The sequence below is a fragment of the Melozone crissalis genome, unplaced genomic scaffold (genome assembly GCF_028551555.1).
Source record: "Melozone crissalis strain CALT ecotype California unplaced genomic scaffold, PUWL_Pcris_2 ptg000057l_1, whole genome shotgun sequence".
Taxonomy (NCBI): Eukaryota; Metazoa; Chordata; class Aves; order Passeriformes; family Passerellidae; genus Melozone; species Melozone crissalis.
In genome coordinates, this window is record NW_026535835.1 from 3,837,961 (window position 1) to 3,862,404 (window position 24,444).

Genomic DNA, 24,444 nt, shown 5'->3' on the forward strand with positions numbered 1-24,444 from the left:
ACTGCAGTTTGGTACCACTCCTCTGGCAGCTCTGTACATGAATTTTTACACCTTTGAGCTAAATTAAATGAAGCATTAAAACATTTCAGACCTCTTGGCTTCAGGCACTGATGACACTAAGGAGTCACTGAGCTGCCAAAGCCCAACAGGGCCTGTCCAAGGGATGCCCTTCTGCCCTTATTCTTACCTATAAATGTTATTTATCAATAAGATATGCAATAAAATAAGTACTTTTAAGAGCAAGGCAACACTTTTTATTTTTATTTAAAAAGGCCTTGATGGCAGGAATATAGTGTAAAAATCATTGGAAAAACTAAAAGGCATCGATACATATTGGAATATACACTTTTTACATAAATTACATTTATTTATTTTTTCTTTCATTTGAGGTTCTTATTTGATATTGAGGTCTAATAGTTAATAGGTCCTGGGATCTGGACGTTTAGACCACCATAGTCTAACATGTACATGTTCATGGGCCATTGCTGAAAGAGAGGGAGAGAAAAAGAAGGCAAAAGTCTCCGTTAGGGCACAACACAAAACCATGCAAACATCAAATCTCTGACATGTTCCAACAACTGGCTGTTGCACCCACTTTCCAAGTAAGAGAAAAGAACCAACCCCAAACCAAAACACCACTAGCAAACTTGACAAAAACCCTTGAAAGTTTTTATTTCTCTTGTGCATTTTTGGGGAGTTTTATTTGGTATCATCCGCAACCGAAGCCAAGCCCTGAAGGAGTGCAGCTGTATGCATCTCCCTGAGTTTATCTCCTATTTTTCCTGGTTTGTGGCATTCTAGAACTGCTCCCAGAACTGAGCTAGAGGTACACCCAGGTAGAGACCCGAGGTGATGTCACCAGCACTCGTGTTTGAGCCCAGGGGATGGAGGGATTTGCCTGAGCCTGTCTCAGATGCAGCACCCACCAAAGCTGAGGCACACACTGCAGGAATGCAGGAGAGCCCCTGGGGGTGTCAGGCTCGCTCTGCTGACCTCCCCAGACAAACCCTGCAGAACAAGACAGCCCCACAGGTGTGTCTCCTGCTTTGCCAAACCTGCTCGTGCCATTTTACATCACACTTTAGAGTGTTTGTCAGGTGCAGGGGGGTGGTGACAGCTCGAGCAGAACAGAGCAGCATCCTGAAGCAGAAAGATAGGTAGGCAGTAACCCCCCTAATATCTGGAAGGCTTTACCACAAGCGAGATCTGATTTGTTGATGATGTAGACTCCATATTGGAAGAAGAGGAAGAGGAAGAAGAGGAAGAGGAAGATACCGAGTTCCCTTCGGAGATCCTCTTCCGCTTCCGCTTGGGAACACTGATGTCTTTGTCTGCAAGGAGAGAGGGAAGGCATGAGGTGTCCAAGCCCTGAGAGTGGTCCCTAAATGTGGGGGCTCATTTTGCCACTGTGACCTCGCCCTCCACAGAGCATCCCCAGCTGTGCTGCCACTGGTGGCACAGGCTTGGCCTCCCTGAGTGCACAGAGCTGCCAGCTTTGCTCACACTGCAGGCATGCTCTGCCTTGCCACATCTCCCTTCTCTATCCATCCACCTCTTTCCATAAAATATATGACTGTAGTTACCTCTAGGACTCACATTTGATTAAAACTGTCTGAGATTTATCAGGATGACGGGACAGAGAGAGAAGCACATTCCCAGTGATGACAGAAAACCTTGTTGCCTCAGAAATTCAACTGCTAAGTGATGGCTCAAATTAAGGGCTTTAACCAGGGAATAAATTGCTCATGGTGAGTAAATTGCTAATGGGAGAGGGATAATCACATCCTCCAGAACATGCTGAAAGTTTGAGCCAAACAGCCCAGTCTTCCCACAGCTCACAGATGTGGAATCCTCCAAGAGGACAGTTTACTCTGGAACAGATGCTGAGACTAACTTTTTGTAGGTAGGATCTTCCCCCCATCCTGCCCTGGGGATGTGGGAGGTTCAAACACCTCCTCACAACTCCCATCCATTTTCTCTCCCACAGTGCCAGGAAAGCCACAGTTATGTCCTATCCCCTCCCTTACCTGTTTGTTTGGCCTCGGTGCAGATTTCAGCAAATGGCCTGTGGAAGAGACAAGGCGTGAGTCAGTGGTGTCACCCTGTGTGCCTGCCTGTGCTGGACACAGCCCAGACCCTGACCCTGAGCTGACTCCCCCTTGTGTGGAGAGGGGACTTGGAGCCTCCCCAGTGCATCCTGGAGAGAAGCAACCTGAAAGAGCTCAGCTGGGTCTCTGAGTTATCAGCCCCCATGTCATGTCCCTTCCCAGCATCACCATCCCAAATCACAGAAGAAAGAGGGGACAAATTGGCCCTGTAACCCTTCAGTGTGCCCACCCACGTGCAGGCACCTCCCTGCAGCACAGGGATGGAGCAGGTCCATGTGGTGGCTCTGGTGGCCTCAGGGTGAGCTGCTCTGCTTATGGCTGAAGGAGCAAGGACAACACTTAAGAAACAGAAGCATCCCCCACCACAAAGCTGGAAAAACTTACTGGAGCTGGTTTATAATCACTATTCGGATGCTCTCCCGTGCCTTCAGGATCTTCTCCAGCCGGTGAATGTCATAGGTGTTGGGATTTCTGAACGGGATATCGTCCGGCAGCCCCGTAACCTCCACAGAGTCAGGACTGTCCCTGATGAGTTTATAGGGCACCATGACAGGCCTGTTCAAGCCCAGAGCCTCTCCTGTAAGGGAAGAACAGAGGACAGCACAACAGCTTTACCCTGCAGTGTTGGAACCCAGGACATCCCTCTGGCTGCCCTGGATGGCTCCAGCCCCTGCCAGGGGGCTCTGAGACCTTGACACGCAGCCAAAGACACCTGTGGCTTTGATTTTAACCCATGGAAACAATTACCAACCTTATATGAAGATTTACAAGCCATGAGAGTTTAAATAAAATGTAGTTAATTGATCACAGGTTGAAAAGTAGAATTTTGGGATTTTAGAATGGGGGTTCAGAAGCCAAGATGGAGGAATCTGGGTGTGCTTTGTTCTTCTTCTTTCTTCTTCTTAGCCTCCATCTTCTGCTGTGATGGTGGCACTTTAGGATTGGTTTAGAGTAGAGACAGACTGTCTAACATAGGTGATAGGTATTGGAAAATTATTGTAAATAAAGTACATGTAGTTTTTAGTATAAAAAGATAACACCACCCAGTGTGCCTTGGATCGACTTGCTAGACAGATCTCAGCAGGTCAGGAAAAGAATATTATAGATAACAGAAAATAAACAATCTTGAGAACCAGAGCCGAGAAATCCTGACTCCTTCTTCAATCTCAGGGCTGGGAAAAAGAGACTTTCTGACACCTTGGGGTCATCTCGACCACAGAAACCCGGAGACTGCAGGGCTCCAGAACCAACCAACGGAAGGACCAAGAGCCCTGGGGGACATTGGGATGCCATGGCTGCTGTGGTGCCCAGCCTTTGCTGCAGCCACATCCCACCCATTTTACATGTACCTGCCCAATTTATTGTCTGCTCTGTTAGTCTCCATTTAGAATTCTGCCAGGAGCCTCAGGTGAGTTCAGAACACACACACTGCTGTACTTGCCCAAGCCCATGGCTGGAGCAGCAGCAGCATGCAAGACAGCCCAGGACAGAGGGGAAATGGAAGAGATTTGCCCATTTCCTCTTCCCTCTGTACATCAGCAGGTCTGGGGGTCACTGGGGTGGAGATCAAAGCCATCTTTGTCATCACATCACATCACATCACATCATCACATTACTCCTGCCCATTTCTCGAATCAATTTATCTCTTTAGCCTCCACAACATCCTATGGCAGTGATACACCTCAGTTTAATTCCTTGCTGCATTAAAAGTCCAGGTTTACTTCCTTGTGTACAAGTAAACCTGCTGCTCACCTCTCTGGGTACCCCTTCATTTCCTGCTCACTGGGGAGCACAGAACACCCCTCACTCCTGTGCTGTTTCTGACTGTAAGAGGCTGCTCCCACCTTGCATCTCTGCAGCCCCAAAACCTGAAGCTGTTAGGGCTGCACAGCCACATTTCTGGCTTTCCCACCACAGAGTTTGTCCCACCAAAGGATGACAGCAGACTGAACAAATCCTGCAGCTGTGCTGCATTTTGCCATAACCCCTTCCCCTCTGCAAGGATGAGCTGTCAACAAGAAAATAATGGTCCCACCTGCCAAGAGTGAGACACAGGGACCTACCCCCTGAACCTGACCATGAACTTAAGCTTCTTTGACCAATTTTCAAGTCCATCCCTCCTAGGAATCCCACTAATCGTCATCTCAATAACATTCCCAGCTCTACTGCTACCATCCCTAGACAACTGATGAATTACTAACCAACTCCCAACCCTTCAGCTGTGGTTTATCAACCTAGTTACAAAACAACTAATAACACCCCTAGACAAAAAAGGACACAAATGAGCCCTAATTTTAACATCCCTCATAATCTTCCTCCTACTCATTAACCTTCTAGGACTGCTGCCCTACACATTCACCCCAACCACCTATAAACTATTATCTATAAACTATTATCTATAAACTTAGCCCCAGCCTTCCCCCTGTCCCTGGGGCCAGGCTGTAACATGGAGCAGCAGGACAATATCTGTGCTGCAGCAGCTGCCATGGGCTTGGGCTATAAATAGAGGCCTTTGTGGAAATAATTTTAACTGTGGCGGCTCTCAGCAGAACCAGCCTCACCCTGAGATGCCTACAAGCAGAGACTCACCGTATTTTTCATTGAAAAGCTCCTTCACTTGCTCTCGCAGGATCACCTTCTCTCCAAGCCTGTTGGCATCATCCTCATCTGCAAAACCAAGAAAGAACAGGGGTTAACTTAACTTGTTTCCTTCTGAGCCCCCGGAAAATCAATCTCACTGACACAGTGCAGGAAAGCATCCCTGTCCCCCTGGGCCTGGGGACACCTCAGAGGGGCTGCTCTGTGCTTGCACACTTCTGCACACCACAGAAAAAATAATACCTGAAATTTGGAGGGTTTAGACATTTCCATTCCCATATTAAAACACAAGTTTTAATATCTGCACTCTGCCACACCTTTCAGAGCTGTGCAAAGCAGCTCTAAAATGCTGCCAGGTCCCCATTTGCCATGTGCTGCCACAGCTAAAAGCATTTTATATCCACTTTGCAGGGCTGTAAATGACTAGAAAAAATGCGAAGCAGTGAAGGCTCAAGCCCTCAGTGCCATGAATGCTCCCACAAGGGACATCAAAGAATGAGAGAGCACTTTTTTGACTAAGCTCCTAAGTGAAGTATTGTTTTATAACATGCCATATAATCAGTTTGGCTTTCCTAGCTTTTTAAATTATCCTCACTGTGCTAAACAGTTTCTCTTCCATTCTCTCATGTCAAACAATGTGCCTAAATCAGTAGATTTTTACACTCAGGTGTTTAGCATCCTCAGGAGGCTCCAGGACAAATGACTGGGGTCATGACCTCAACCTCTGCCCTAGGGTCAAATAACCCTAAAACCCTACCCTGTCCCTTTAATGCCTTTATTTCCCCAGAGGTATAAAGTACCAAGTGAACACACCTTATCTGCCTCTTGCTGTGGTCACCCCAGCAAGCTGGGATGCACAAGGCAGGACCAGCTCAGTGGGGTGGACTCCTCACTTTGTCTCATCCCAAGGAAGATCCTCCCTGCACCCAAGGCAGTGCAGGACCAGGTCAGGGATGGACTCCCCACCTTCTCTCCTCCCAAAGATCCTCACTGCACCCAAGGCAGGCACTGTCCCCCAGGCTGGCAAGCCACTGGGTAAAAATCATGGAACCACTGCATGGTTTGGGTTCAAAAGGACCTTCTAAGACCATCCAGTTCCAAGTTTCTGCCATGGCCAGACACAGCAAGGTGTGCTCTGTGCAAGTGCTGGCTCAGGTGATGGTGGAGGGTGGCTCAAAAGGGTAGAAAGAGGTGCTGGGAGGTGCTGCCCAAATCCCATCTTTAGTATTGGCATCCTCAGGTGTCTCAAACAGCATTTAATCAGAATTTCTGTTAATGCTTTGAGCCAAGAGGTTTGAACCCAGCCCTGAGGACATTTTGGGGGCAGAGGCTGCATTGTTCAAAGTCCCTTTCCAGCTCTCCTGGAGCCTCTTGAGGCACTGGAAGGGGCTCTAAGAATCTAGACCAGACTCTAGCTACTCTCCCTAGAGCCTTTTCTTCTCCACGTGAACACTTCCAGCTGTCCCAGCCTGGCTCCAGAGCAGGAGTGCTCCAGCTCTTGGGTGAGTTTGTGGCCTTCTCTGGACTCATTCCAGCAGGTTCAGCTCTTTCTTGTGCTGGAGGCCTCAGCCAGATGCAGTGCTTCAGGTGGGGCCTCACAAGAGCTATTCACAGTGGGCTTTCACAGCATTAAGGTGATCCCTGCAAACCTTGGCACGAGGGATCAAAGCATCCTCTGCCCCCAGTCTGCAGCTATTCAGTTTCATTCTGTGCAATTACATGATTATGATTTTTTATTATTTTGAGCATTCATATGATTTTTGTTTTGGTTTCAAGCAAACACATGGCTGGAAGTTTAGTTTTAAATGCAAGGTGAAAATCCACTGTAAGTCCCCTGCATGGGACTGATTTCAGTGCAGAAAGATCCCATCTCACATCTCAGCCACTCTGCTGCTGTGGAGAGAAACTGGCAACCTCAAACTTCTGCACCCTGCTACTGCAGGGTACAGCCTCAAAAAAACCTAAAAACCTCTTCTCCACCTGGAAAACAATTGCTTTGCCTAGATATTACACAAAAAAAACAAACCCCAAAAAAACAAAAACAAAACAAAAAACAAAACAAAAAACAAAACAAAAAAAAACCAAACAAACAAAAAAACCCCAAACTAAAACCAAAAAACCACCTAAAAACCCAAAAACAAAACCAAAAACAACCCAAGAACTTTCTGCAAAGAGAGCTCAGGGGTGCTTCAAATCTAGAAATGGCAACAAAGCAGCTTGAATGGCATGGAGCAAAACATAAATACAACAGATGGAGATTTCTAAGTGATGCCTTGCAGTGCCACCCTGGAGGCCATGGAGGACCAGAGGGGACAGCCCTGAGGGCTCCCTCTGTGACTTCCTTGTCATCACTGCTCAGTTTCTGGGCTGTACATACGTACCCGCATGGATGTGTAGATGGTAGCAGACAAAGACACACCAAAATTCAGTGTTCTCACTCATTTAATTCTCTGGGACTGAAAAATGCAGCAGGTCTTTCCTTTCTGCTCCTGCCCCAAGTGACCCAAGTGCAAGAAAAAAGATCCCAAGGGATTTTGTTTTTTCCACCTTGAGGTGGACATTACTCTCAAATTCCCCTTCAAGGACACAAACAATGCCATGAAAATCCTGGAACTGAGCATGTATAACAGTGAAGCCAAAGAGGAGCCTCTGGCCAGTGGCACTGCTTCCCAGGGACTTACCCCTCTGTGCCCAGGCAAGAGGGATCTCCATCTCCCTTTGACTTTACCCATTTGGGTTTGGAATTAATCAACTCCGGGAGCAAACTGAAGGAAGAAGTAAATCAAGGAAGCCACTAATGCTTCTGAAATGTGCTGAGTCCTTCCCATAAAGCAGGTTTATCCATGCTGCTGCCTTCAGCTCTGTGTTATCTTTTTTTTTATTAATTAAAATAGTAGCTAGTTGCTTTTTTTTTTCCCAATTCTACTTGCCTGAAGTCAGCACCTCTACACTCCACAGGAATTTACATATAAGTGGTCACATTTTTTAAGCACCACTTGCTTTTTTTTCTAAAGCACCACTTCTCTTTTTTTCTTACTTGTCAGAACTTAACATTTCTTTGAGAGACACCAAGCTGCTTTTAGTAATTACAAAAACTGAGCTTTAGGTGTCTGCTGTTGGGCAATAGAATCCAAACCACTGCTTATTCTTCTAGTGACCCAAAAAAACCCACACAAAACCAAATCCAAGGTATCCCATGGATAAATAATGGTTCTGTCTGTGTTCATGATGTCATGTGCAGAACCTTGATCTCAGCAGTGAAGCCACAGCAGAGTTGGGCAGGGTACCCAATGGAGCTTTCTTCCTTCCCATGTCCTGAAATGCTGCTCAGGGGGATGCCTGTCCTCTGCTCAGCCACTGCTCATGGAGTAACAACCTCCTGTTACCCAAAGACTTGTCCTGAAGCCCATTTCATCAGGAAAACTGTCCCTGCCCAACACATCTCACTGAGAATATGGCTCAAGCATATGCATAAGCATTCTGCAAGCAATCCCAGACTCATCAGAGAGATGCTCAGCTGGCAGGCTGAGGGCAGGCTCCTTACAGCAGCCTGCCCTGAATCCTAAGAGGAGTCTTTCCCCTCCCAGCTTCCATGGCTGCAATTCAGTTATACCCCTGTGTAAATCCAGAATAAACGTGCTGACTTTCCTGAGGCGATTCTGCAGTAACTCAGGTTTAAATGCAGTTGGAATTAGCTTAACATATGTATGTTTTCAAAGCAGGGCTATAAACTTGTGGCAGCAGCAATTAACACCCAGACCCACAGCCAAAATCCCAGCTGGATCTGCTGCAGCTGTGCCATGCCCAGGTCAGCTCTTCCTCACTCCTGTACATCAGTCTGTCTTACATCCCTGGAGCCTTCACCAGCCCTGACCCAGAGTCTGTGTTAAAGCAAAGCAAAAACAACCCCAACCCAAGCTCTCCTTATGAATGGCAAGTGGATTTGTAAGAAATTAATTGCTGGGACACGTGGATGAAGATGAGAAGAACGTGGCAGGTTGGTTTGGCTGGAGTGATGGCAGCGATGCTCAGGGACTACAGCAGCAGTGCTTAGAAATGCAGAAAGGATTAATAACAACAATAAAACACTGTATCATTCACTTCTGCACACCACAGAAAAAACAATACCTGAAATTTGGGGGGTTTAGACATTTTCACTCCCATATTAAAACACAAGTAAGAGCATTTCTTGTCTGCTACCATCTACGATGCACCACCTGAGCTACGTACCATTGAGAGCAGCATAGGCTTTTTCCAAAGATGTTATCCGTCTAGGGGCTACAGCACAAGGTAATGGGAGACAAAAAACAAAAAAAGAGAAAGAAAAAGAGATCCATGAGTGCTGCAGCTTGGTTTCTTGGTCACAAACAAAAGCAAAACCCAGGATTAAAGTTCCTCTGGCCCCTTGGCACAGTTTAGGTAGCTAATAACTGCCTGGTACGTTATTTACTGGTGAGCTGGGCTCTCCACCTGACACCAGGACCTGCTTTGCTGGAATGGGCTTAAGCCTGCAAGCATTCCTTAGGCTCTCCTGAGCAGCTCAAGGTCCACATGTGCATAAGGATGCATGGCCAAATGACAGCATCTATGGCATGTGCAAGAACAGCAGCAGCTGCCTTGCACAGCTGTTCCAGTGCCAGAGGAGAAAAAAAAAAATCTCAGGTTAAAGCAGATGAAAAGCAAACAGGGAGATCGTGACAGTTCTGCATCAATAGGAGAAATGGGTGAGAAAGGAATCCCTAAGGAGAGGCTGGTGCTTGCCACTGACTCCAAAGTGATCAGTGACATAAAAAGAAATTAACTTCCTCTGGAAAAACAGCCAGGGATGGGACTATGCCCTGGATTTGCATGACGGGCAAAAGGAGGAATGAGGTGGCTCATCCAGACACAGGGAGAGCTGTGGGGAGGTCAGGCTGCAGCACCAGGGCAAGGAAGGGGCTCACAGGGGAGGCTCTTGATGCCAAACTGCATGAGCTGACACCAGCAAACAGAAGGGCACTTGGAGACAGCAGGAGCATGTGTCCAAATCTCCTAAGCAGAGGCATAAGCAATCTGAGGTAGCTCCAAATACCTAGCTCAAAGTACGTGTTCCCCATTTCAAGCAGGCTCAGGAGAGCAGCCACTGCAGCACAGAGCTCTGCCGGTCCCTGCAGGGGCAGGAGAGCCCTTCAGTTCAGCAGCTCAGAGGAACAGAAAACACATGTGGCTCTGCCCAGGGCAGCTGCAGGCACTGAGATCTGGGTGCAGACCTGCATGAGCTGAGGCTCTTCACCCCTGAGAAATTCTGCCATAAGCAGCTGCAGCAGTGCCACTCACTGCCATGCTGCAGGACCTGCCCCAAAATAAGAAATGATCTCTGCAGCTTGGTGCCCTAAATCTCTGGTGACACCCTGTGGGCAGCACCCGCTGCACTAAATGTGCGGGAATCCACAAAATTAGAGGGTTTTGGGGAAAGCTGCAAAAGGCAGGCCTCAGATACAGCAGAACTGTGAGAAGGGCTAAGCAGTAGCCATGAGATTAGTCAGCAGAAAAATTACTTAAACTGTAGAAAAAGCAAGGGCAAATAGAACAATGACCTGTGTATTAACGCTCGTCTAGAGTAACTCTCTAAGCTGCAGAATGTTTATCTAGAAAGATATTAGGAAAGTTAAAGCTTAATAATGGAGCTCTGTGTGTTGTGTTTTAAGGCTCACAAGCAGGTACTGTATTTGAAATAAGCAAGCATTGTTTTGGCCAAAGGTACATGTGCTTATAGTGGTTGGATAGAACTACTGTCAGTGTGCTTTTGCTTTGTGTGATTGGTCAAGAAGCTTATAAAGTGAGTTGTAACATTAAGTTTTTTGGCCTGCTGCCTGGATTGTGAGCTGCTAGCACCTTCCCATTGTCATAACCATGGAATGAGACTGATGCTGAAAAATAAACAGCTCGAGGTGCTTTCCACATCAGCCCCGTCCCGTTCGCGTCTGTAAATAAACCCTCAGCCAGTGTCACTTATGCAGGGGAGAGGAGATGCAGATGGGTCATGCTGGTGGTGGGAAAGCCAAGCTGGAGTCCAAGAGTTCAAGCCAAGAGGAAGCAAGATCCTGGCATGGCTTCTGTCAAGGAGGAATGCAGGCAGGAGCACAGGCAGGCTGCAGGCAGCAAGGGAGAGAGAGAACATATGGCAGGATCTTTCCAGTATGGCTCAGAACTGGTTGAGAAAAGGCAGCATGGCATTTCCTCTGCTTGGCAGCAACTCAAAGGCTTTTGCAGCATTTCAAGATGCTGTCATGAAATTACCTTAAGAAAGGTAATTCAAGTTTCTTGTCCTGCTAACTCAAAGGCGGCATTTAGCCCTGAACCGTAGGAAGCATCCCACCAGGTTCAGGGTAACTGCCCTGCAAGGATGGAGTGTACCCCAACGTGCCAGGGTAAAATGGCAGCCATCTCACCCTGAAAAATGAGGGGGGCTGGGGTCTCTGAAGGACACAGCAGGATGTGAGGGTGGTGGAGAGCAGGAGGAAGGAAAGAGCAGAGTGAACACAAGGCCTTGGATGAGCCGGGTGATGGTGCTGCCCTCTGAACAGCGAGGATGCCACACACAGAGGCAAATGGGAAAAGGGGAGCAAAGCTAGGGACATAAAAAGGTGACTGGAATCACAAACATGCTTATAAACAGGCTTTGAAGCTCCACAGCTATTCACACCTGCTGGTATTTCAACCCTCATAGTTATCCATATATAAAAATATATATTTTTATACACAAACACACACACACATATATATTCAACCTGCCTTAATTTTCACCTTGGCCTAGAAACAGTGACCAGTTGAACACTCAAAAAAATCACCCCAGGCCTTGCTGGTGGGTTAAAAAGGGTTGGGGGTGAAGGGAGGTGGATATGGACTTTGAAAAGCAACCTGGTGATGGAGCAAGATGTGCTCAGCCCTCATCACAGCTTTCCTCTTTTCTATTTTTCTTGCTAGGAGTTTCCAATGCGAGGCACATCTCATCAAAGTCTTGAGGAGGATTGTGCTCTTGTGATTAAAAGAAGAAATAAATATACATATATATATATATATATATAAAGGATGCCTGGATGTGTGGGTTTTTTAATTAAATAACACTGCCTGCCCTACTTTATTAATTGGAGTATGAAAAATAATCTATCATGATGGTAGGAAGCTTGGGGAATAGGACAGATGGAGCTGGTCTACATTTTCAATCAAAGCACATTAAAATTAACATACAGAAAAATTTTTTGTGTGTGTATGTGTGTGTGTGTGCTAGATTACTTATGCTTAATAGTATTTTTCAAATGCTCATATTAAGCCAGTTTTGTATCTATGCCTCGGGAAAGAAAAAAAAACAAAAGGATGAGTGTAGTGTTTATAGCACTAGAGCTTCACCCCTGCTCACACACTCCTGTTTAATGCTGAAAGATCATGCTGCTTTCCAAAAGGGGTTTTGAGAGTCTCTTTTGCAGAGCAGAGCCCAGCAGTGTGGAGAAGAGGCACTGGGAATCAAAAGGAAAACCTCTGGATGTCAGGAGGGTTTGTGCTCCTGGGCTGCAGGTCCTGGGGAAGCCATGCAGGTGAAGGGCTGGCACTGGTGGCCTCAGGGCCACTGTCCCATCTTTGAGAGGCTGCAGACCTGCGCTGCTGAAGGGTTTCTTTCCAAAAACGAGCCTCATTCCCTGCAAAATCCACCTCCTTCTGCAAACAGCATCCCTGCAGGCACACAGCCCCCAGCTGCTGCTGCACTAGAACTCCTCCACCTCCCATTCAAGGAAAAATACCAACATACAAATTACAGATTATATTGAGAAAAAGGCACATGAGGCAATTAGATTATATTGAAATCCTTTTACCTGTTTCTGTTACACTTAAAAAGTGGGTGTCCCCAAAAGAAAGAGATCTGTGGTCCTGCAGTTACCAGGAATGCTCTTTGCAATTTTGCTGGTTCTGCAGCACAGCAATGCAGGAGATGCACAGCTTTAAAACATATTAAACCCCATAAAGGTTTAACTTAAAAGGTTAAAGGTGTAACTTAAAGGCAACTAAAATCACTCCACAGTGATTTTATTTTAAAATTACATTAAATTTCCCTTTTTCCTAAACACCTGTACACTTCATGTAATTTCTTAGCCAAAATGATCCACAAAACCCATTAGCTCTCCTCACATTTATGATTTTACCTCCTGAGCTTTCCTGCTTTTAGAGACCTCTGCAATGCCACACCTGGGAGTAACTACTGCTTTCATTTTAACCCTCCTCTGTGAAATAAAAGTGATTTTCATTGACTTTATTTTAATGCCTTCATTTTACATTACAGGGCTTCACTACACAACATTGAAGACTCTTTAATTTAAATTTTTAGTGACCTATGGCTAGTTGGAACTCATTCATTTTGTTAAGGCAGATGAAAAGTAATCAAAGCCAAGGCAGTGACTGCATCACTCTACTGCCACCAACCACTTTGGTGTAGTGGGGTGGAAAATCAAACAATGGGTTAATTGTTGCCTGTGGGGATTAGGGAGGGGCAAAATACAATCAGCTCTTTTCTGGAAGAGACATTCCAGTGGTAATCTGACTACTAAAAAATACTTATGAGTCTTGAAAGTGTTTCTGAAGATTTGGCAAATATGGGAAATTGTCTATAACAAATTGAGATGTTAAGTAAGAAAAAACCCTCACCTGTATCTGCTCTTATTTAAAACCTCAGTGGGAGGAGAGGGAGTGAAGCACCCAGCCTGGCAGGGATGCTGTGACCTGCTGAGCCCACTTGGGTGCAGAAATACACATAAAATATGTGTTTGGGTTTGTGCTGGAAGGCTGGTCTGTGAGGGGAGCATTCAGCTGGAGGAGGAAGGAAAAAATCTTGTGCATAGAAAAGAAAATCAATTTCCTCTCCATCTCTTTTTCTCATGCTGTGTCTCCCAGCCAGGTAGCAGCCTGAAGTATTTGCTTTCTGATGTGGTCCCTTGTTAATGGTGTGATTTGTGTCAGATCAACATCTCTTATCACAATTTTACTGTTTAAAGCAGAAGAATGGAAACACAAGACATGGCTGGAGGAGTGCACACACAGCCATGGAATTCTGTGGAAAACCAGAGTTCTGCAAAACTTGTGCTTCAGTGAGGGCTCATTTGAGGTCCAGCTGATGTGAACTGGCACATTTGGACTAAAAGACACAAGTCTAAGGCCAAGGTCCACAGAGGTCTTGGAGGAGCTCCCTGTCTTTGGCTGGGCCCTAAACAGGAACACAGAATTGAACACATGGACCATGCCTGAATTTTATTGACAGCTCACCTTTTGTTAGAGCTCTAACACCTTCCTGCTATTCCCAATAAGGGCATATAAATGTTTTCTTGTCTGTCATATTTGTCTTTCCTAAACTGTGCCATTGCCATGGAGGCTGGCCAAGGAAATGGGAAGCCATGAATAAAGATGACAAGGTTCTTTGCACCCATCTGTGCTCTTCCAACAGTTGTAATTACAGACATTTAAAATCAAGACAGGTTTTTACCCACATTTCTGACAGCAACTCTCTTTCCTGAGCAGCCAAGAAATGAGAGACAGCTACTGCAGGGACTGACAGTGAAGGACATGGCTCTGGGATGATGGTTTGAGCAGCTGGGTATGGAGTGCACCCTGGACACCCTGTCCTCTCCTCTGCCATGCTATATCATGCTATATCCCTGCTGTATCTGCCTGTGGAAGGTTCAGGAGCTGGAGTGGACCTTCACCTCCATGCTACTGCAGCTCAGCATGGACCCTTGTGGTTTATCATCCCTTACCACAACCTTCCCTCTCCACCCAACCCACCAGCTCTTTACAACACTGATTTATTTAAAGAAAACACTTAAGAAACTGGGTGCTTTCTTAAATACAGAAAACAGATCCTTGCCCTAGATTAGCTCTTAGAAAATGCCATCATTTCAAGGCAACAGCAGCAGTACTCATAGGCAATGCTGAGGCCAACTGTCTCAGGCAGCAAACAACAATAAAACCAAAGTGGGAAAGCCCAGGAAAGTGAAGTAGAACAACCTTCCTCCAGCTGATAAAATTATTGCTTGCCATCCACAGTTTACAACTCCCTGAGCACCACTTAACACCTAGTCAATGCATTGCTTAGGCAGAAAGGTATCATGTCTTACCGGGTTTGGGGATGAGTCCTTGAAAAGGCCTGTGAAAAAGAAGGCAAAAAGGAGATTTAAAATGAGATGGTACCAAGAAGCAAGCATGCCTGGGCTGAACAGCCTCCTGTGGCCCATGGAAGGCTGGGATCAGCCTGTCCTGCACACAACTCATGTGGGACCAGGAGGAGCTCTGTGGGGATGAGGGCCCTGCTTGGGGCAGCAGGATGTACCTCGTGCCCCATTGATAAGAAGACAAACAACATGGTCCAGCAAAAGGGTGACAGAGCCACTCTTGAACCCATTTTCTTCTTGACTCCCCTTAGTGTGATACATCACTGAAGGGCTTTTCCCTCCCTTCCCACTTGTGTCCACCCCCTTTGGCTGTGAAACACAGAGGATCCTGCCATGAACAGAGGGTGCTAAAGCACAGCAGGGCTCTGAGCACTGCATCAGCAATAATCTGTCTCAAGTCTCCTAAAAACGGGGCTGGGATCTCTCTGCCTGGAGATCAATCTCACCAAGCACCTTCTTCTCCTGCCACTGCCTTCCCCATCACCTCCTCAGGCAGTGGATGGGAAGAAAGCAGGAGTGTCTATGTTATGGTCCCCTCCTTTCTGATGAACCATTAGCTGCCACCTTAACTGCTGTCTGGGGGGACTGGAGGCACTTTCAGGCCTGCAGAGCAGGGAGTGCCTTTAGGGGGGCTCCCTCCTCTCCCCCTCTCTGCTCCACAGGATGGCTGACACCTCTCACCACGTACCTTGTCACAGTGAACTTGATTTTATCAGCAACAGCCAGGATCCTCTCCAGGTTCTGGGAGCCAAAGGTGCAGGGCTTCCTGAAAGGGATCCCAGGAGGCAGTCCCTCTATGATCACCGACCCTGGGTTGCTCTTAATGCGTTTGTAGGGCACTTGCACAGGGTATTTAATCCCCAAGGCCTCACCTAGGAGAGAAGTGAGTGGTAATGAAGCAGTGAGAATGCCAGGGATGCCATTTCTGCTGCAGCTCTGCCTTTACCAGAGCCCTACCAAGCTCCTTCCCCAGCCCCACCAAGGCACAGCACAGTGTGAGCAGGCTGCTGAGGCACCAGGTGAGCCTTAAATCAAGGACCAGCATTTTCAGGCTGCCTCCATCATGGCAGTGGAGGGGTTCAAACACAGGCACATGTGTGCAGCAGAGCTCATGGGGCTGAGGAGATGCCCTGTCCTGCATCATGGTGCCCATGCACTGCAGTGGGAGGGATGGGAAGCTGCTGCTCTTTGTTTTGGGATGTTATTTGGAGATAACTCCACAGCTGTGATCCCTCTCTTGGGCCTGACTATGGGATTGAGGTTACAATTTCCTTGCAAGTACCTGGACAAGTCTCACCCCTGCTGGAACTTCAGCACATTGGTGACATCAATGTGTGGGGCAACAGAGCAGAAGGTTTTGAGAAAGGGGAGAAGCTAACCCAAGTCCTCCTGAAGGCCAGCTTTGCCATAAAGCAAACTAAGGTCAAGGGACCCACCTGGGAAATTCAGTTTTTAGGAACAAAGTGGCAAGATGGATGTTGTCAGATTCCAATGGATATGGTCAACAAAACAGCTCTGTCCTCAGCAAACAGCAAAAGGAAACAGGCTTTCCTTAGGTGCTCTTGGGTTTTGGAGGATACATATTGCAGATTACAGTCAGATTGTAAACCTTCTCTATCACATGGCATGGAAGAAGAATGATTTTAGGTGGGGTCCTGAGCAACAACAAGTTCTTGAACAAATCAAACAGGAGATTGTTCATGCTGTAGCCCTTGGGTCAGTCAGGACAGGCCAGGATGCAAAGGATGTGCTCTGCACCACAGCTGGGGAGAATGCTCCTCCCTGGAGCCTCTGGCAGAAGGCACCTGGAGAGATTGCAGAACAATCCCTGGGCTTCTGGAGCTGGGAATATGAAATATCTGAGGCCAGCTACACCCCAACTGAAAAAGAGACACTGCCTGCTTATGAAGGGCTTTGAGCTGCCTCAGAAGTGACTGGCACCAAAGCAGAGCTGCTTTTGGCACCCCAGCTACCAGTGCTGGGCTGGCTGTTCAAAGGGAAAGGCCCTGCAGCACACACTGATGCTACAGGGACTGTGTGGGTAGCACTGATCACACAGAGAGCTTGAACAGGAAATCCCAACCACCCTGGGATCCTGGGAGTCACCATGGACTGGCCTGATGGTGAAAATTTTCAACTGTTGTCATCATCTGTGACAGTGTTCACAGGGGTCTTAGGTTGAGGGAAGAGATGAGGATCTGACTCCATGTTTCAGAAGGCTTGATTTATTATTTTATGATATATATTACATTAACACTATACTAAAGAATACAAGAAAAGGTTTCAATCAGAAGGCTGGCTAAGCTAAGAATAGAAAGGCAAGAATGATAAAGGCAGCTGTCTTGGACTATCTCTCTGAGCCAGCTGACTGTGATTGGTCATTAATTAGAAACAACCACATGAGACCAATCCCAGATGCACCTGTTGCATTCCACAACAGCAGATAATCAATGTTTACATTTTGTTCCTGAGGCCTCTCAGGAGGAAAAATCCTAAAGAAAGGATTTTTCATAAAAAGATGTCTGTGACAATCATCATCAGTGAATAGAAGGTGACATGGGCTGAGGAGGCCCCACCATACAACCAGCTACCAGAAAATGAAAAGCAATCCACTCTCTCCACTGACACTTCTTGTCATATTGTAAGGACTCAGAGAAAATGGAAAGCTGCCATATGGAGTCACATGGTGTGGAGTCACATGGTGAGTCACAGAAGCTGTCAAGGAACACCGTGGACCAAGTCAGGTTGCTGACTGAGCTGAAAGTTGTCCAGCTGCCTCTAGATAGTGCTGAGCAAGAGGAACGGCCAGTGCTCTACCTCTGCACTGACACATGGATGGCAGCAAATGCTCTGGGGGGGTGCCTGGACCAATGGAAAATGAGCAGTGGGCAGTGCAGAGGGAAACCCACCTGGGCTGCTCAAGTGTGATAAGACATTACTGCCCAGCTAGAGAAGGCAGCTGTAAAAGCCTGTCATTTCAGATACAGACATACAGGAGAGCTGGGCTACTGAGGAGTATCACAACAATGGGCAGGTGGATTGGGCTGCCAAGGGTAAAGTATTTCTGGCAGATCTGGCCTGGCAACATAAGGGTGAATTATTTCTAGCTCAGTGACACCTGACACCTCAGGTCATCAAGGAAAAGCTGCAGCACACAGATGATTTCGTGATGGAGGTGTGGACTCAACCATGGTCACCATCTGCCAGCTTATCCAAGAATGTGAAACATGAGCTGAGATCAAAGCAAGCCAAGTGGGTAAAGCCCCTGTGGGGGGCAGTGGTCTAAATATAATCATGGGGAACCTGCCAGATTGATTGCATCACGCTGCCTGAACCTGCCAAGGCAAGCACTGCGTGCTCACAGTGCTAGAAGGCACCAGTGGATGCTTGAGGACCTACCCTGGGCCTCACACCACATCCTGGGCCTTGAAAAGCAGGTCTTGTGGCAACAGGGCACACTGAAAGAACTGGGCTGGGCAATGGGACTCATTTCAAAAATATCCTCGTTGATACCTGGGCCAGAAAGCCTGGGATTGGGTGGGTGTATCACACTGCCTGTTGTGGCAGCAGCTCTCTGGCCACAGAGAATGACATATAATCTCCCAGGCATAGTGCTGGGAAAGACTGTGAAATGATCAGAGAAAAGAGTGAGAAACAATTCTTAACTTGCTGCCCCTGTTGTTGTAAACATGTGGAATATGTTTTGGAGATTTGTTCACCAAAGGGTGGTTTCTTAATTAGCCAGTGGTGATGGTGTTTGGATTGGACCAATGAGGTCCAGCTGTATTGTAACTGTCTATAAAAGAGTAATGGGATTCTTAATAAAGGTTATTATTCAGCCTTCTGAAATACATGGAGTCTATGCCAATTATTACCCAGCCAATAAGATAAGCTTGCTTGCTAAGATACCCGATCACAGATCAGAGAATTAACTAGATCTAAAAAGATCTTTGAGATAATCAAGTCCAACCTATGACCTAACACCATCTTATCAACTACACCATGGCACTAAGGGCCACATCCAATCTTTTTTTTAACACATCCAGGGATGGTGACTCCACCACCTTCCTGGGCAGCTCATTCCAATGCCCAATCACTCTTTCTGTGAAGATTTTTTGCCTAATGTCCAGCCTAAACTTCCTCTGGTGAAGCTTAAGACTGTGTCCTCTCATTCTGTCAGTAGCCTGGGAGAAGAGACCAACCCCACCTGGCTGCACCCTCCTGGTCAGGGGTTGTAGAGAGTGATGGGGTTTTCCCTGAGCCTCCTCCTCTCCAGGCTAAACAACCCCAGTTCACTCAGCCTCTCCTCACAGGGATTGTGTTTTCAACCCTTCACCAGCCATACTGCATTCAAGCATCTCAATCTCCTGCCTGGGGGACCCAGAATGGGACACAGCACTCAAGGTGTGGCTTAACCAGTACAGAGTACATGCAGCAGCCTCTGGGAAAACAGAATGGTACAATGCACTGTTAAAATTGACACTGACAGCAATGCCTGGGGACCCTTCAAACATTGGGATTTACATTTAGCAAAGACCACCTGGTTAGTTAACACCTGAGGCTCTACCAATCAGGCTGGCTCTGCCCATTCAAAACCTCCATGTGTTGTAGAAGAGGATGAAGTTCCCATGGTGCCTCAAGCAAAGGCAAACCGATCCATGGGATTGTTTTTGCCTAAGGACCTGTGTGCACTTGGTGGGTGATGCAGAGGGACAGGGAAACACGACGTGTCCCTCCAGGGAATTTGATTTTTGGGTGAGAGCAGTTTGTAATGTTGAACTGTAGAACATGTAATGTTGAATTGTATAATACCGGCTTCTGAGTGACACTGCCCATAACTGGCATGGCCAGTGAGGATGGGCTGCTCCAGATACACCAGGCATGAGCTGGTGATGCAGCAACCAGCCAAAAGCACACCAGCCCTCTAGAAGAACTCTAAGATGGATAGAACCCACAATCATGGTCTAAACGAACTCCACAAACATCTCGGAGGGACAACGGTGGCTATAGAAATGGTAACTGGGCTTGTGGACACACACACACATGTATATAGTTGGAAAGTGTAGAATTTTGGCATGATGTAAGTGGTATAGAATGAGGGGTTCTGGCCAGGACAGGGTTAATTTTTGCAGTAGCCAGGAGAGGGCAAGGATAGGAGCTAGAGTTTATTCCGTATCATCTCACATAATTTCCCAGGAATGAGGGAAGGGGTCCTTTCTGGTCAAGTACGAGTGGCAGAGGGAGTGGTCAGGTAGTGCGGGTTCCCTCTGTTACTGATATTGTTGCTGTTACTGTTTTCTTATTCCATGGCTGTTTCCAGTCAACTCATATCTCAATAGGTGATTTTTACCCTCTGTGCCTCCAAGTGTCCTCTCCAACCCACAGCAAGGGGGTTGGACAAGTGAATGAGCAGTGCATCGTTTGTAATGCTTCAGTGTGAACACTTAAGCTGGGGTATAACATTCCTAAACCTCAAAATGGGGAAAATAGCATTTCCTTCTCTAGGCACAGGAGAAGCATTTTCCTGTCCCCCAGTGCTCCCCATGGCCTGTTCCTATTCCCTTCCCAGCCTCCCACAGCTCCTGCAGCAAACAGAGCCAAATCCCAGACCTGCCATTCCCTCCTGGCCCTCCTAAGTACCAGCAGCTCAAGGGGGAGATGAGAAAAAGTACCTGGCAAGAAGGAATCAGGGGCACAGGGGAGAGATAAAGAGCAAAAAATTAGGAGGGAGTAAGGGGGGGAATAAAACAAGCCTGGATTCTCACCATATTTCTTATTGAACAGGTCCTGGACTTGTTCCCGCAGCGTATTAGCAATGTCTATTCTGGAAAGCCTGGCATCATAATTTTCTGTAAAATAAAGAAACAATTATAGATTTCTGCTGGTATATTAAAAGGCACTCTATGACTTTTAAGTAATGCCATTTTCTAATTATAGGAAAGCCCTTATCTTGCAATTAGCTAATCTGTGGAGTGGGTCATTCAAAGTCCTTAAAAATAATCTAAACAGAAATATGTTGGGTTATTTTTCCCTCGCCTGTTTGCTAAGAATAAAAGCCACGTGAAATCGAAGATTCAGTTGTGATAATTACTGGCATTAAAATATAACACACTCCAAAGCCTCTCAGAGAAACCAAAGGCTTTGAAAAAGCTCTCCATCCTTGTGCAAACCCTCACAGGCCCCTAGAGCCCAAGAAGAGATGCCTGAGCAGGGCAGCACTTGCCTGTCCAGCCCACAGGCTTCTCCCCACCACTCTGTCCCCCAGGGGAGCCACCATGCTGCTGCCAGCTAAACTCAAGTGGCTTTTATACAAACATCACACAGGTGGAAAAAGCCCCAGAAAAGGCAAACCCCTAGGCTTGGAAACTTAATTATGCATCTCACAAGGTCAGACAGGGAGATAAGCCAAGCTGGTTAATTAGGGCACCACACAGAGCGCTTCAAACCTCTCCTTAGACCTGTGGGACTGCCTGTTCTGGCTGCTCATCTTGTCTTGTAGTGTCCTGTGGTCAGGACAGGGTTAATTTTTGCAGTAGCCAGGAGAGGGCAAGGCTAGGACCTAGAGCTTATTCTGTATCACCTCACATCATTTTCCAGGAATGAGGGAAGGAGTCCTTTCTGGTTAAGTAAGTGTGGCCACCCTCTCATCCCACCTCCTTCTCTCCTCCTTCCCAGCTTCATCTTGCTCCTCTGCCAACCCCCCGAGCCTCACCACCTGCAGCACCCCCTTCCCACGTGTGTCCCATGCACCCCCAGAGCAGGCAGGGGCTGTTCCTCAGCCCCCACGTGTCTGCAGCCCCACACCTTGGAATCCCTGTCTCTTCACAGCGTCCTCCAGCAGCGCCTCGCCCGAGTCCCTCTCGTCGGCGGCTGAGACAGGGGGCACAAGAGGAGTTAGGAACCACAGCACAGCCAAGGGGATGCATGGGAGGGGGTTTCCAGCCAAAAAACAAGGTGAGGAGGTGTCCTAGGGTGATGTTATGATGCTTGTATCCCCATACATGTGTTCTGTTTATGCTGGATATCATGTTCTGTGCCTTTAGGACTGGCTCTGAAGAGTGAAAGTTTTGTTTGGGTTTTCTTATCAGCCTGGCGGTACACACAGACAGGGCAGTGCATGGTGCTGCTTTTGCTTCGCTCTCTCGCTCTTGCTTCTGCTCACTAGCCAGTTTGGCTTAACAGTCCCAATTTCTTCCTGGACTGTTTCTCCTTTCCTTTTTGGAACCAAGTTGAGCCTGCTCCAGGCTGGGCCCTGGGAACACCGAGAGTTTGCACCTTGTGGCTGCAGCAGCTGCCCCAGCACAGGAAGGACTGAGAACAGAGTGACCGCCCCCAGAGAGACTTTCTGAATTTGTCATCTTTGTCAGAGCGGTGACAGAGTGGTGTCACCTGGTATTGTTCATTCTGTGTGCTGGGGGTGCTGTGCCTGTTAAATAAACAGGTTCTTTCCACTTCTCTCCAAGGAATCCTTCCCGACCCAGTTGTGGGGAGAGGCCGTGTGGGTTTGCTTTCTGGAGGGGCCCCTTTGGAGATTCTCTACCAAATTTGCCCTAAACCAGGGCAAAATTTGGCACCCAATGCGGGGCTCAAGAAAGAGTGGAAAAACCCTGTTTTGAGTGCATTTTGGTTGCCATTACTCTGTGTTTGTATAAAGCAGTTAATAGCCATGCTTTTTGAATTCATAATGTCTATTGGGGTGAAGGCTTGCATGCATTTGTGGTCCCTAGGGTTTTTTGAGATCTTAAGGCTGTAGGAAACCACTCTCACTCCTCTCCTATGTAGATCTCAACAGCCCAGCTGCTGGGTGTCTCTCAGCCTACCTTTGGCTGCTGGGCTGTCTGACACCGACTCCTTTGCGCCCTCCGCCAGCAGCTCCGGTCTGGAAAACAGGGAGAAGCAGAGGGCATGTGAGTGACCTCCCTGGCAGGGACAAACTGCTGCTCCAGCATCCTCAGGACACCTCTCCCACAGCCACAAACCATGCTGTTTAAAAGGTCCTGCAACACAGCAGGAGAACTTTGGATACAGTTTTCACGATGACAGGCTCTTTAATGAGCTGATGTGTCAGTCCTTGGGATGAGATTAAGCAGGTGATGACTGAGCAGCTTAAGTCAGCAGCTACAGACTTTCAGTGGATATGGTCCTGAACATTTCTTAGGGATAGGAGAAGATGTGCTTCTTTCAACATAAAATTGACCCCAAAAATTGCCATTTGGGTACCTAACACTAAAGCTGCATAGTGAGGTGATAGCAGGGCTTGTTAACAAGGTGCACTGAAGCTGAGTCACAAAGGAATGATCTGAGATCAGGACAGGAGGAAACCCCAAAATATGATTGGGCTGACCTGAGAGCTGCTGTTCTGACACCACAAAATCTCCATGCTCCCAATATTTATTTTCTGTTTCAGTCACCTGAAAACTTTTGGGTGAGAAATTGCCCCCAAAATACCCAAGACATCTTAAAATCCATCTCTGCTGGATCGGTTTCCTCTTTCAGGGCAATGCTCTTGCATTACATTGGTTGTGGCTTTTCACAGCCCTCCCACAGTTCTTATGGCTCCCCAGCATAGGGCTGGCATCTTTCCTCATGGCTGCAGCATCCCACATGCACATACGCACATCTGGACCTCAGCTGGAGCTACTTTCTGCAGGAAAACCCTCCAGGGCTCTCAGCCCCTGTCCTTGCTCCACATCAGGGCAGCCTGAAGTTTAAAGACCTCTACACCCCATCCTGCTGGGGTGGCCAAACCTTTGCAAAAGCAGCTTAAAAACCCAGAAGACATGAAGGGACAGATGACAACACCATTGCTGCCTCCAACAAGGCAACAACCTTTGTCTGCTTCTAATCAAGCAAATTTATTGATAGTGACCAGGACACTGCACAGCAGCAGGAGCTCTGAGCACAAACATCCTCCCCAAGGCACAGCCACCCCACCCTCCTTACCTTTTAATGACAAACTGGATGTTGTTGCTGGCTTGCAGGATCTTCTTCAGCTTTGCGATGCCGAAGCAGTTGGGGCGGCGCAGCAGGATGCCTTCTGGCAAGCCCACAACAAACAGGTCCTCAGGGTACATCAGGAACTTGGAGTAGGGGACTTTGACTGGCTCTGATATTCCTATGGCTTTTGCTGCATGGGGACCCAAGCTCATTAGTTTGTTGGACTTCCATGTCAGGTCTAAGCAACAGCAGCATGGTATGTTGCTGGAGGGGTTCAAGAGGTTTTGGGGAGTTTGTGGTTGCTCTGCGCCTCGTGGGGATGTCCCTGACACTGGCAGATGTGAGATGAGGGACAGAGCCATGCAGCCACTGTGTGCCAGCTCTCAAAAATACATGTGTGACCGCGCTTGTATTTTTTTCTGAAATAATGTCTCTAAGCAGATGTGAGCAGAGCATGCTGAGTGCCAGCTCCCACCATCAAGGTGCCACCAGCTTTGCTGAGCCATGCAATGATCATTGTGGGTGGAAAACACTCTCTGAGACTCAAACAAGTGATGGGGGAACCACTTTGGACCCTCCCTCTGCAGGATGAAGGCAGCAATTCCTGG

General features: G+C 47.4%; 1 protein-coding gene across 4 annotated transcripts in view; it reads right to left on the minus strand.

Moving 5' to 3' along the window:
- Positions 1-280: 280 nt before the first annotated feature.
- GTF2IRD1 (GTF2I repeat domain containing 1) overlaps positions 281-24,444 on the minus strand; it is a 71,542-nt gene continuing 47,378 nt past the window's right edge. For 2 of the 4 annotated variants that reach the window (XM_054287165.1, XM_054287162.1), the window contains 12 exons: positions 23,843-24,026; positions 22,720-22,778; positions 21,704-21,769; positions 20,665-20,748; positions 15,588-15,771; positions 14,846-14,874; positions 8,937-8,984; positions 4,698-4,775; positions 2,493-2,685; positions 2,028-2,065; positions 1,195-1,331; positions 281-485 (listed from right to left, as the gene is read on the minus strand). In XM_054287165.1, coding sequence (XP_054143140.1) covers positions 411-485; positions 1,195-1,331; positions 2,028-2,065; positions 2,493-2,685; positions 4,698-4,775; positions 8,937-8,984; positions 14,846-14,874; positions 15,588-15,771; positions 20,665-20,748; positions 21,704-21,769; positions 22,720-22,778; positions 23,843-24,026 — 1,175 coding nt within the window. In that variant the 3' untranslated portion in view covers positions 281-410. The remainder of the gene's footprint in view (positions 486-1,194; positions 1,332-2,027; positions 2,066-2,492; positions 2,686-4,697; positions 4,776-8,936; positions 8,985-14,845; positions 14,875-15,587; positions 15,772-20,664; positions 20,749-21,703; positions 21,770-22,719; positions 22,779-23,842; positions 24,027-24,444) is intronic. The other 2 variants (XM_054287164.1, XM_054287163.1) reach the window with 2 other exon arrangements.